We start from the raw sequence: 13453 nt of genomic DNA, 5'->3' as shown, positions 1-13453 counted from the left end.
GCTTATAGTGATGTATGCTTTTTTTCGAATGTCGAGCTGGCTCGGCATTCCAGCTCGACATTAAGATAGACATTCGAATGTAGTGTTGTACTTTTTTGAAATGTCGAGCTGGCTCGGCACTCCAGCTCGACATTCAGTTTGGCATTCGCATATAGTGTTGTACAATTTTTTTAAATGTCGAGATGGCTCGGCATTCCAGCTCGACATTCAGTTCGACATTCGGATATAGTGTTGTACAATTTTTGTTGAATGTCGAGCTGGCTCGGCATTCCAGCTCGACATTCAGTTCGGCATTCGTATATAGTGTTTTATGCTTATTTTCGAATGTCGGCATTCCAGCTCGACATTCAGTTCGACATTCGGATATAGTGTTGTACAATCGATCTTCAATGCATCAGAGTGGGCATAAATCAGCTGTAATAGTGAGCTTTTAAGTTTATAAATGAACTGCACTCATGTCATATCTCGACATCTTTGTACAGAGCCATGTCATATCATTTTTTCATCAACATGTTGAATGTCAAGGCGAATTTTTCCACCAATACGAATTTTTTTAAGAAACCCTGGCATATATGTTATTCAGGGACATTGGTTAATATAATTGTCGGTGCAAAAACTTGTTCACTGACATACCTTTAAAGAAATTTGTAAATAAAGTGCTAAATATTGGACAAATCCCTGCATCGTCGACTTTAAATAGCCATATTTCAATAAATCCTGAATATTAATAACCAGGATTTTTATAAACATTCATGGTAATACCTCCTTTGCATACGCCAAAATATATTTTAATTCAAAAATGCCTTTAAACAATAATAGAACTGGATTTACTTACTCTACCGAAATTTATCGAAATCTATCGGCAACTTTTCCTAGCACATCCAACTTCTCACAGCATATCGGGTTTCCGGTGGTGGTAAACGTCAATGTGATCTCATGACGACCTGACCTTTGAAGTACGCTTTCTGTTAGTTTAAATGATACCAACACGTGTTTTTATGTTCGTAATTTTGATACAGCTATTTAGGGCGAAATATTGAAATTAAGGTGAAATAAAAAAAAAAAAATTGCGCGTCGTGATTAAACATATTTAATATATAACACTTTTGCATACAAGAATTTTAGAATATAATATCGTCATCAATTGCTTTCCTGATAAGTTTTATACAAAGCATACCCTCTTGGAACATAAATATTTTCCATCTTGAGCAAGACAAGTCATTGAGTCGTCGATCTAATTTACTTTCTGTTCTTTAATGCGGATTTAACTTCGCTTAACAGATATTCGTCTCGTGTATTTTGTACAGCTTTTCCATATTACGCATTATAGCACGAATATGTCATTCATTATTTCATAAGGCATACCTATACAATGATGCAGAATGTTCTAAAATAACGACGTCGAGATAGCCACCTTACAAACCATTTGGCTCCCGGCAAACAACAGGTGAGTTTCATCGTCTTGAATAAATAACTCATGGAAGCTGGGCTGCATCCGTGATGCGCAAATACCAAGAATTCCAGGTAAATGAAAGCGTCTGTTGAACCACAGCCTTCGTAAGAATCGTGTCGGCTCGCTATAAGCTCTTAGTATAATATTAGCCGTCTGGGTAATTTCTGGCCGGGAAACTGTTTGGACAATCACAATATGCTAATAGTAACCTATCATTTACTAAACTGATATTTGTTTGGTACTTTCACATGTGTTTGGATATAAAACTTGATAACAAAGCGCGTGTTTCTTCAAAACAAGATAACATCGTAAGTATCGTAGCGTAATATATTACCCTTGGCATGTTGTAAAAGAATGTTCTTTCCAAGGCAAGGTACAGCATGTTACAGCGGATTGAGGGACAAAACAAAGGCGTGAGTTAAACATCTATGTATATTTTGTTGTATTTAATGTAATGTTTTTAAAAGTGTATATATACCGTTCTATCTCTAATAATTAATTCATCAATTTATGTTATTTTGCATCTAAATGTATAAACAGTGCTTGCTTGATGTTATCTGGAAAATTAATGTAATTATTCCAAAAAAACACGTGCGTTTATTTTGTTGTGTATATACATTATATTGCGTAAGATAGACATTACTAAACTAACAATATCATTGTAATCTAGAATATGCGTATAACGGTGGCGGTGCGGTAAACACGTTTTTCAGTGCCATTTAATAGTCATTTAACATTGCCTGTTCTTGCGCTTAATAATAACAGAGACCAAGCTAAACTGATGCATTTGTTTATGCAAAGCATTATTTTTAATTCGTTATATTTATATATGTGTGTGCTCATATTTTACCACTTTTCTACTTGTTATTTAATGCAGTGTTGCCAATTATTCGAGTCGCAGCTTAATCATGGCACCTACATAAAAAGAGATCTATCTTCCTTTAAATTCCATACACTTCTAGCATTTGTTTTGACGGATGTAATTAGTTAACGGACGTGTTTCTAGACTATCCAATATATCAAATTAATGTTGCTTCCCTAGTCGAATATTTTCTCTTCCGACTGTCTGCACTTCCTGCCGATAAAATCGTTAGATAAGACGCTGCATTCGTGTTCATTTGCGCAGGTAATTTGAGAATCGTTTTTAGAAAGAGGCTGTTGTTCATTGCAAATGCAACCAGACTCAAACACGCTTATCTAATTAAGCTGACTGTGCGAAATTTCTGGAACAGACTTGATAAGTTCACTTCTGAAAATACTTATTCTTACATACTTCAGAAGTATACAAAATTTCAGAAGGTGATTATGCTGGTTGAATTGGTTGGCCGTCATATTTTCCTAATACATGCATGGGAATATACACGCATTGATGCTCAAGCAGAATTCCCATATGTACTGACTAAGAATTATTAATAAACATATACAATAAAAACAGTTAATCCTCGACAGAGTAATTCCATTAATTTAGAAAGTGTAACGTGTGACTTGTCTTTCTTCGTTCGACGGAATGTCTGCGCAACCCTCATATTGCTATATATTGATTAAATTATATATATTGATTTATATTCATATTGATTTACGATGGAATTTCAAGCAATTTTATGGATATCATTAACACGGGATCGTTTCATTTACTGCCTTAAGTAAAGCGTTCGAGAAGTCCCTATAAATAATATTCAGCAGGTAATAATTACCATTGATGCAACTAAAGGTATAATACATACTTTAATAAGACAGATAACGAGCGGCGTGTTATACCGATAACACTAAACCTCGCAGGTGTTCACAAGTGTGTGAGTAGGTTGATTGAATACCGAACATGTTTGCATAGATATGGTCACATTTGCTTATAACAAGATACATACATGTTTAAGAGTAGAAATTCAAATAGTTTACTACAATAAAGTGTTATTCAATTAAGAAATAGTATGACCGACAACGAACGTACATGCGTTATAAACAGCAATGCCGTGGGTTATATGTTAACCAAACCAATTTCCAAGTGCAATAATTAAATAAGCCGCTTGATTTTGTTTACATGTGATTGAGATACATGTTTGCGTCTGATTTTAAGCATGTGTTTGAATATATAAGGTCACAGATACATAAATAAACTATGTTGTCTACAGCACTCCATCTTTTTGGAAATTGTTAAAAAACTGTATTTTTATTTGTTATTGGTTAACATAATAAAGCATTACACGCGTGATTGTAAACGCTCACCATTTAAAACGTTGACATGTCAGTGTGTTGCTGTTGTCACTAAAAGTATTGACTACTGCTTCGAGACGATGACTGCTAATGTATATATTTAAGTGTCACGTGTGAAGATTGCAGAGACGATTAGTTTCATATTACCTTTCAAAGGTAACAAATTCTCAAATGAGATCAAAGAGCATACCTTGTTTAATTGAGGTTATAAATAACCTTCATATGAAGCTCAATACTCATCAATTATAGTTTCACACAAAAGTGCAAAAATGGATATATACAGTGATCGAATACATTTTATTTATATCCTCCATTTCAAACGCAATTTGCATTCAATAAAAGTACTTTGCAATCATATTAATTCAGTTAATTCATTTACGCCATCAATTAATGTTTTGCCGTTTTAAGAAGTGTAATACAATCAGTACATTTGCATGCAGGTAAGTTATTTCAATCGCCATCAACCCATAACAATGTTTACAAACCAGAACCTATATTTTATAAATACGTGGTCAAAAGCGTTTTACTTTCTTATCTAATGCAAATTAAAAGTTAATAAAGAAGGAATGTGAAATACTATTGGCTTTACATGGGATGATTGATAGGTAACTTCTGATGTTTAATATAATATCGTTCATATTACGTATGCACCTAGGCTTGCTAAACCCAAACACGTATACCATACTTTTCCACTTACTGACCCAATAACCAATGATGTTATCATAGGAATTACAAACATACCTACCATATGTTACTGCTTTAATTGGCGGGTAACATATTATGCGAGCACTCATCACGTCGGAGACTATCAGAGAAGTGTTCATCGCCTGCAATTAGGAACTTTATTTCGGGGTATTTTATTACCGCTTTGATTGAAGTTTTCGAGAGATTGTTTCTCGCATTAAAATAATCGGACGATGGTTGTCAACTGAGATCACGTTTTTCCACAGTTGAAATTAAAACACAACGCAGTTAGCTGTCATCACCAAAATAAACGTGAACTATATGTTCATATTTAACATTCTATGAATACTAGAAGAGTCCTTTGCCAATAATTGGCTTTTAATAATTTCTGTCTGATAATTCGATTGTTAAACAACTGTATGAATGTAGATCTGCTATGAAATGTAATTAATTAAATTATGTTTGAGGAAGTTTCATTAACACCTTGAGTTACGACTTCCGGACAAAACAAAGAAAAAAATATTTGGTATATATTGAAATAATTTATCTCTTGGAGAAACAATTTGCAACGATGACAGCCATTCTGATATTATTAAATTCAAGATTGTGGGATATAACTATATTTGGAAAGGATGCTTTCAAGCCTTGTTTAAAAACAATTAAAATCAACGTTTGACAGTCTTATTTCGATGTTTTGTTGCCATAACTTAATCATCGTTTTAATTACACACATCAAAGAAGGCAGTAATTAATAGCATGTCAAAACTAATTAAAAGTCTCATCTTAACTTTTTTGTGTTTGCATGGACATAAATCTTCATAAACCGCACACATACAATGCATTACTTAACGACGCCTGAAACTAATGACAACATTCCATGCATATTATTTCCATACATTTGTGAATATAGAGTGTCTTTCCTAGAAAACAATGAAACGGTGGTCTTCGTGGTGGAAACGAAATGATTCTAATGTAATAGTTTTTACTAAAAGTACAACCGTGACTGATTGCGAATAGTATCGCGCACACAAAATGTCTTTTATATGCATAAATACAAGCATCTATACTGTGGTGTTTCCATTATTTGATGTATTAATAATTGTATAATACTTAATTTATATCATGTGTAACATAAGCACCGTAAGTGTGTCGCCATTATAGGAGTTTTTAATTAAATACATTACTCTTGCGTTTTCTTTCATTTTGCTTAATTACAACCTTTACAACAATTAAATAAATGGGAAAAATAACAAGTTTAACCGCAGGTATTCATTTATATGTAGTCAAATCAAGAAGTAAAGGCGCCTAATAATTTATATGAAATAGACGGCTTGAAGAAAAAAAAACGACTATAAAACAATTTCCCTTCAGTATTTACATGGTTATTTCCTTTTCATGTGCCAAGCATCTAGTCATAAGTATTGGAGTTATTGATATACAGTTGTATATTATTAATATTGCAAATTGATGGAATGTGCATGTTTAAAGGACCATGGCTGTTTCTATAGTTTTTTGGAGTTATTGCCATTTGCTTATTTTAATTATCGGACCATAACTACAGATTGTTATGTTTTTGTGTGTGTGCAAAGTACAACTTTATATGGATTGAATGGATAAAAAGAACGTCAAAATGATATCCTTTTATACTCGCTTGTAACAGCCGATCGGCTGATTGAACTCAAAAGATCACCCCTTCACCCATGTTTTTCTCTGACGGATTTCCCAATATTTCATAAAATTGTGTAATTTTATAATTTACATGTACTCGCCTGTTGTCAAGATACAGGTTTGCTCATTGTAGTATGTGACCTGTTCTGTTAATAGGGGGCTTATGGAACAAGTACGCGCTAAAAGTCAATATTTACAGAAGTATGTCCCATTGTTAATTTTATATTGCACTATTTAACACCATTTCAAATGAAGATATTACGATTAACATTCAAAGATAAACATATACCACTGTGGTCGAACGCATAGTGTTGTTGATTTATTAACATATACCATTGTGGGTGAGCGCATAGTGTTGTTGATTTATTAACATATACCATTGTGTGTGAGCGCATAGTGTTGTTGATTTATTAACCATGGTTTCTGTATGGTGTAAAGTCCAATTCCATCGATTTTCTATTAAGACAATTACAAAACGTACTTACGAAATGAAAATTACGCCTTCAAAAGTAAATGAAAAGTAGAAGAAACATACCTTTTTGTTTGATATTAATGGGCTTCATGTCGTTTGTTTTATTTTCGTTTGAAAATCATGCTTATATATAGACATTCCATTGTTCAAAAATATAAATAGAAAGCATTTAGACCTTTGTTGTCCAGTAAATACACATGTACATAAACTTAGTCTGTTTGTAATAACTTGTAAAGTGAAAATCCCACGTTTGTGTCAAAATTACTCTTCGGAGTCATGCGGCACTAATCGTGAACGCGCTTGATATATATGTTGTTATATCTTTGATCTGAACATGATTTTAGGTACATGATACGGTTTGTACATCTTTACTTTTAGGAGTATTTACATCATGTAAATACAGCGTTTCTTTCTTATACCATTGCATATTTGATAAAAGTGCTTGATGCGTAAACAATTTACGATATATGTTATACAATTTTACACACCGCTTCATATTTGGCCTGTACTTGTCAGTTTTTCATAACGTATTGATAAAAAATGAAATCTTTATCCATAAACACACATCTTTTACGTTGGCACAACCATTATTCTAATATAATGTTCAGAATTTCAACTGGAAACAATTGAAAAAGTTTGAAGACAAAATTTTAAACCAAAAGTGTGCACAATGACTTGTGTGCAGACCAATTCCAATGTTCTAAGTTATCTCTTCGTCCAATTTTCTAAATGAACGTTATTCTGCACGGCATAATCTCCATCCGTTTAATTTAAGGGCTAAGAAAACTTGTTTATCTAATTGCGTATCAAAAAACTACAGGGCCACGATACGAATAAGATAAGAACACGCCAAGGACATGGCAGTTGCCTGCCTGCACGGTTAATTAGACAATCTAACATGCATGTGTTACTGTGCTATCGAAAGGTATTATAAGTCATAAAGATAGACTACTTGTCAAAATAAACAACATACCATGAAATCCGATTTTGAAATAACAACAGATGCCATTATTATGGAAGAAGTCAGACATACAGTTTAATACATTTTAAATATCATCTTGTTCTCCTTGTGGGACTAATACCATATACTATAATAGAGTTCTAACAATACATTATTATGTAATTTAACAGTATACAGTCCACCATCGTTATCTCGACATCGGATATCTCGATATTCTCGATATGTCGAAGTAAGCTCAACATTTTTTTCCTTCTTTATCTATATAAATAAACATCGCTTATCTCGATTTTCGTTATGTCGAATAATTCGATATGTCGATATAAAATTGTGTCCCTAGTCCCGATTTTACATGTATTTACTATGGTTTATCTTGAAGTGCGAATAACTGTCCCAGTGTCGGCAAAAGGTGAGACATTTTTTCTTTGATACTTCGCCGTCCCGTTTCGCCCGGCTGCTCCCGATTCGCCCGGCTGCTCCTGATACTGTGCGGTAGGAAATTGATCCGTTAATTGCATCAATGATCACACGTGTGTGTTGTCGTTAGCCATTAACACTTGAGTAAGGCCGGTCACTGTAACATCAATTAACTGCAATTAATACACAGCCTGCCGAAAGGCCGAAAAACTAATTGTTTTTACAAACAACATTCCAAAATGCATTGAGTTATATTTTTATGTATATAAACCGTCGCAAATTTACAGAATGCTGTGGTAGCGAATCCGTGGTCTAGTGGTAACACACTGGCTTCACAATCCAGAGATCGCTGGTTCGATCCCCCGCTGCACCTAACCTACTAACTCGTCTTTCGCATGAAACGTTAAACCGAGGTGCAGTCTACTAGGTGCTATACACCGGGCACTAAAAGACCTAGGATCACCTCTGGAACGGGGTGTCTCCTGTATCTTGCACTATCCCCCGTAACCAACTAACACGTCTTTCTGGGGGCGATGGCCATATGGGAGACAATCCAGGTGCACTCGATAAAAAATAATGAAGAAGAAGAAGAACAGAATGCTGTTCTATCATTGAAACAACAGTAATTGTCATGGGTAACTTGAAAGAATATGATTTACGCATGTTCAGATGGAAAACCCTCGTCTTGATTGGACGTCAGTTGCATCATAACTTTAAATAGCAATATTACCTGATGTTTACTCGACAGTTTAGAGAAATTATAAACGCATGTGTTCATGCAATTTTGTAATACTTAAAACGTCATTATAAGCATTTAAATAGCAAAATTAATCGTGCCTCGTAAAAACGCGTATATATCAGGTAGAGAGTATTATGCCACACGGTGACGGCTTTAATTAGACCACTTAGCAGGTATTTAGATGTTAAAAACAAGGTTAATTTTCGTCTCATTTTTTCTTTGACAACGCCTAATTGGACATCTCGAACTCTCGTTATCTCGACATTTTTTTCTTGTTCCCGCCGACTTCGAGATAACGAGAGTGGACTGTATTTAATTTTATTACACATATGTTATATTCAAACGCATTTCCTATTTGCATCATAATTTATACTTCATTTATATTGGCAGGTTTCTTCTGAAATCACCCGTACAGTCATCCAATACACCAATATGTTTCGGTCTGAGCTAAGCGTTCCCATAAAACGCGACGACATGAGCTTTCACGACAGACAGATGAAAGTGTGGGGAGACATGGAGACAAAGATGGAGCGAAGGAAGAGAGAATGGAACGATGACTTCGATAAGATGAGAGACGAATTCTTTACTTTAAAGCCTGGTCTTGCCGATCGTCGCGCGAGTACTATCGGCCCCGACAAACTCGGAACACTTCAGACTTTGTATGACACAGACGCTGAAGGACACAAGAGCTTCAAAGTAAGGTTCGATGTAAGTGAATTTAAACCGGATGAAATACAAGTCAAAGTACAGGACAACAGAGTAATCGTGTACGCAAAGCACGAAGAGCGAACCAATAACCAAACGGTAAGCCGCGAATACAGTCGACAGGTCGATATACCACAGAACGTTGACCAGGAGCGATTGCAGTGCGTCCTTAGTAGGGACGGAATCCTCACGGTGGATGGCCCTGTGTTCAGCAACCAGCTGGTCCCTGCACATGTGTTGCCCATACAGCAATCGGTGAGCAATTCCGTCCAATCTCCTGACAGAACCCTTCAGCTGGCTACCCCTGTTAAAAATCCGATAATTACTGAACCCGATGGAACAAGGAAACTACGTCTCACTGTTGATGCCGGCGAATTTCGCCCAGAGGAGCTCGTGGTTAAGACTATGGACAAGAAACTGGTAGTTCACGCGGAACATGTTGAAAAGTCGGCCGGAAAAACTCTTCACAAGGAATTCAATAAAGAGTACGAATTACCCGACAGCGTAGATCAGTCCGCCATAACAGCGTATATTGGCGACGAAGGGAAGCTGATAATCGAGGCACCTATAAAGAACCAGGTACGAAAGTATTCTGTGACACAGAGCCAAGATGTGAGAAAAGTTGTTGTCACCAAGGAATCTTCGGTTACTATCAATGACTCTCAAAACAGACCGATGATCACAATTAATGTGCATCCAAGGTAAAGGGCTCTTTGGATTCATTGACACTTGTTTAACTTGGATCACAAATAACAACTTGAAGCAATTAAACAATGTCACATTAGTGAGTGTTGTCAGCCAAAGTACAGAGCCGTGAAAATAAAACTGTTCATCAATAAAAGCATGTTGACGAAAAAGAAAAATAGCAGGTCGCTTATTAGCATACGTTGTATGATTTTGATGAATTATTTATAATTATACATGACATATATATATAAGAAGTTAAATACTTAGAATAATGTAGGCTGCTTTTTAAATGTTTAGCTTCGAGGTACATGCGTTATTTGTGTATAATATGAGCTTCATGGATGCGTACGAACATACGTAATATTTGTCGATTGGTACCAGGGCCCGTATTCACCAAACAATTCTTAGACTTAAGTCTAAGAATAAAAAAAATTCTTTAAATTAGAATATTCAATAATTTCTTAAATTTTGGATCAAACTCTGCAGTAAACAACTCTTTCTATATTATTTTTCACATAGAACATTTTGTTAATGACATAATCAGCAGTGAAGGCCTGTATATATTCAAACACTGAACACATTTTTTTGGATCTAAGTCTATTCTTTATTCTTAAGTCTAAGAATCGGTTGGTGAATACGGGCCTGGATCTAGAGATATTTGAACGTAAATAAGTGCGATTTACGTTGACGTTTTGTGTATTTAGTTTAAGTTTGAAATACAGAGGTGATGAGTTAACGTCAACCATTTAGAGAAATGTGACAACATGGTGTGTGCTTTGCACAAACACGGATGAGATTAAACGTGCACTAGGACAAAGAAACATATAAAATTATTTCTTCTTTGAAATTTATAGAAACTTATTAGTAAAACAAAACATTTATTGATTTTTTTACAACTGCGGAAACACGAGATTAAACCATTTATGTCTAGCGTCTAGAAAAAGGCATTGGCAAACAGCGTAGACCCAGATGAGACGCCGCGGCGTCTCATCTGGGTCTGCGCTGTTTGCTTAAAGGAATTTCGGTAAGAAATATTTCTAATATAGAAATAATTTTGGAATTAAATTGATCCTATTTAGAAGGATGGGAGAGTCCACTAGGCATAAATGGGTTAAATTTTACTGGTTGCTTTGTTTGCATGTTACTTGCTATGAAGCATAAATAAACCTCACGTCATGTTTGTAAGTTCACTGTTTTCATCTAATGTCATTACGGTTCAATTTTAAGTAATGCACAATACTTAATGGTGTTTATAAGAAACAATTAACGGCAGTGGAACGTTCATGCAAATGCATTTCTTAGAAAGACGGTTTGAGTAAAATGACAATAGTTATCACGTTTCCACTTCTCTCGATACCTTGAAACGTAATAATAATATACATCTTTAAAGCGCTTGAATCGAAATTCTATTATCCAGTTATAAATTGCTGTAGACAAACGACGGTAAGTAGTAATAGGAGTGTTATCAAATGATTAGTACTAACGGACTTCCTTCTTCAATTCATACACATCACTTCTCCTAACCCTATGTTATTTGACTGGAAACTATTAGAGTACACTATTATTTAAAATGATGACTTTGGAACTGTTAAAGTTAACCCTAAAACAATTATTTGATCCGTTATTGTCTTTTACCATTTATCTTATCTGTGTTAATCTTGTTTGATGCCAACTAGCAAACAGGTATTTGTTTGTAAGATAAATGAATGTGAACATAGTGATGTAGAACTGTTAAATAGCAAAAACTCATGGAATTATACAAAAAACCACACACAATAATGTTATGTATGAGCATATGCAGGGGATTGCAATGTTATACGATGTAAGCGGATGGTTGATTAAAATGCACGGATAGGATGCATATTTAGCTTGCGACCAGTTAAAATTAAGACAGCAAATGAAATGGATCTGAATGTAAACCTTTGTTAACTGCATTAAGCTTAAATAGTCTCATGAACACAGCAACTCGTGGTTTATGCAACCCAAACCAGTCGGAAATACTTTTTAACTTTTGAAAATGTAACGCAAACGTTAAGGAATTCAGGCTCATTATAATATCGTCTGTATAAAATTGATCATGATAATTAGGAAAGGAAGAACGTGCAATTTAAAGCAGCTATATACTGTTAGTGCCATCATAATGCGAGATGAAACGAGCCAGACAATGATTAACCCATTCATGCCTAGCGTCCTGAAAAAAGGACATTGCAAACAGCGTAGACCCAGATGAGACGCCGCATAATGCGGCGTCTCATCTGGGTCTACACTGTTTGCTTAAACGAAATTCTGTAAGAAATATTCTAAAAATAGAAATAAATATACGAGACATCCCTAATTTTGGAAATAAATTGATCCAATTTAGAAGGATGGGAGAGTCCACTGGGCATTAATGGGTTAATTGATTGCCATACAAACATATTTGTAGAGTTCAATATAACATGCATCAACTGAACTATTTCTGAAACGAGATGATAATTAGGATTGCTCGTAATATTCAAGTACTTTTAAGCGGTAAGAAAATTGCAAAATGTGTATAAATTTCAAAGACTGCAAACCATTGTTGTATTTACATTCATTAAGACCAACGCGTGTTGTACTGAAAAACGAAAACTATATTACTTCCGAAGAACATAGTCAAAACATCCAAGTATTGCCGTTTAAATAATAGCTTTACCTTAAAGGGGCCTTTTCACAGATTTTTGCATGTTTTGAAGTTCGTCATTAAATGCTTTATATTGATAATTGTAAACATTGGAAATAAAAAGCTCCAGTGAAAAATCAAGAATACAGTTAAAAAAAAAGAAAAAAAGTAGCCCACAACTGGGTTCGAACCACTGACCCCTGGAGTCTTGGAGTAAAAGTATAAGCCATATAGACCAATCGGCAATCCGCGCTCACTCAATGTAGAATGTATTTTATACTTTAAATAAGCTATCCGCGTAGTTTCACAAAATTTAACGACAACAACAGAACTCTCCAAATTATTCAATCGTTTCGCGTTGCAACACTTAACAATTTTCAGGTTTTTAAATCGTCAAAAGATGCATATATTGGCTTTTTTATAGCTTGGTAAATGATCAGTATTATTGTTTCCTCACAAATATCATAACTAAAACGAAAATTTGCGAATTTGTAACAACTTTTTAAAATTTTGTCAATTTACCAAAACGTGAAAATGACCCTTTAAATATTTTATTCAGTAAGTCACAATTACTAATAGTTCATAAGGGCGCTCACTACGTAAGGCAATTGCGAGTACAAGCTATTGAAGTTAAAATTGAAGTTAAAATTCCAGGTCGCATGCTCTACAGCAAAGATTGTAAACATTATCCAGCCAGATACGCAGCAAGTCGTCCGACTAATTTTAACCAGTCAGGGAAAGCCGTTTACTATGAACCTACGAAAATAGTTGCAGTTACAGCTCAAAACGGTAAAACCTGAAACACACGTTGGTCACAC

The 13453-nt window shown here is 34.8% G+C and overlaps 1 protein-coding gene across 2 annotated transcripts; it reads left to right on the top strand.

Moving 5' to 3' along the window:
- Positions 1 to 1529: 1529 nt before the first annotated feature.
- Positions 1530 to 11712, top strand: LOC127835726 (major egg antigen-like). Of its 2 annotated transcripts, none has more exons than XM_052362165.1 (2): positions 1530 to 1761; positions 8993 to 11712. In XM_052362165.1, the coding sequence occupies exons 1-2, from the start codon at positions 1702 to 1704 to the stop codon at positions 10010 to 10012; spliced, it is 1080 nt and encodes a 359-aa protein (XP_052218125.1). In that variant the 5' UTR covers positions 1530 to 1701; the 3' UTR covers positions 10013 to 11712. The 2 variants fall into 2 exon arrangements, with proteins under 2 accessions (XP_052218125.1, XP_052218132.1); XM_052362172.1 differs by lacking the exon at positions 1530 to 1761 and adding an exon at positions 1772 to 1866.
- Positions 11713 to 13453: the final 1741 nt, after the last annotated feature.

The sequence above is a fragment of the Dreissena polymorpha genome, chromosome 1 (assembly GCF_020536995.1).
Source record: "Dreissena polymorpha isolate Duluth1 chromosome 1, UMN_Dpol_1.0, whole genome shotgun sequence".
NCBI lineage: Eukaryota > Metazoa > Mollusca > Bivalvia > Myida > Dreissenidae > Dreissena > Dreissena polymorpha.
Note: the sequence above shows the minus strand (reverse complement) of the source record. Positions and strands in the feature narration are given on the sequence as shown.

Bases quoted from the DNA above. Each gene is read 5' to 3' on its own strand.
- LOC127835726 (XM_052362165.1), top strand. From the start codon at position 1,702: ATGTGTTTGGATATAAAACTTGATAACAAAGCGCGTGTTTCTTCAAAA. The intron at 1,762-8,992 runs GTAAGTATCGTA...TTATATTGGCAG, and splicing joins CTTCAAAACAAGATAACATC to GTTTCTTCTGAAATCACCCG.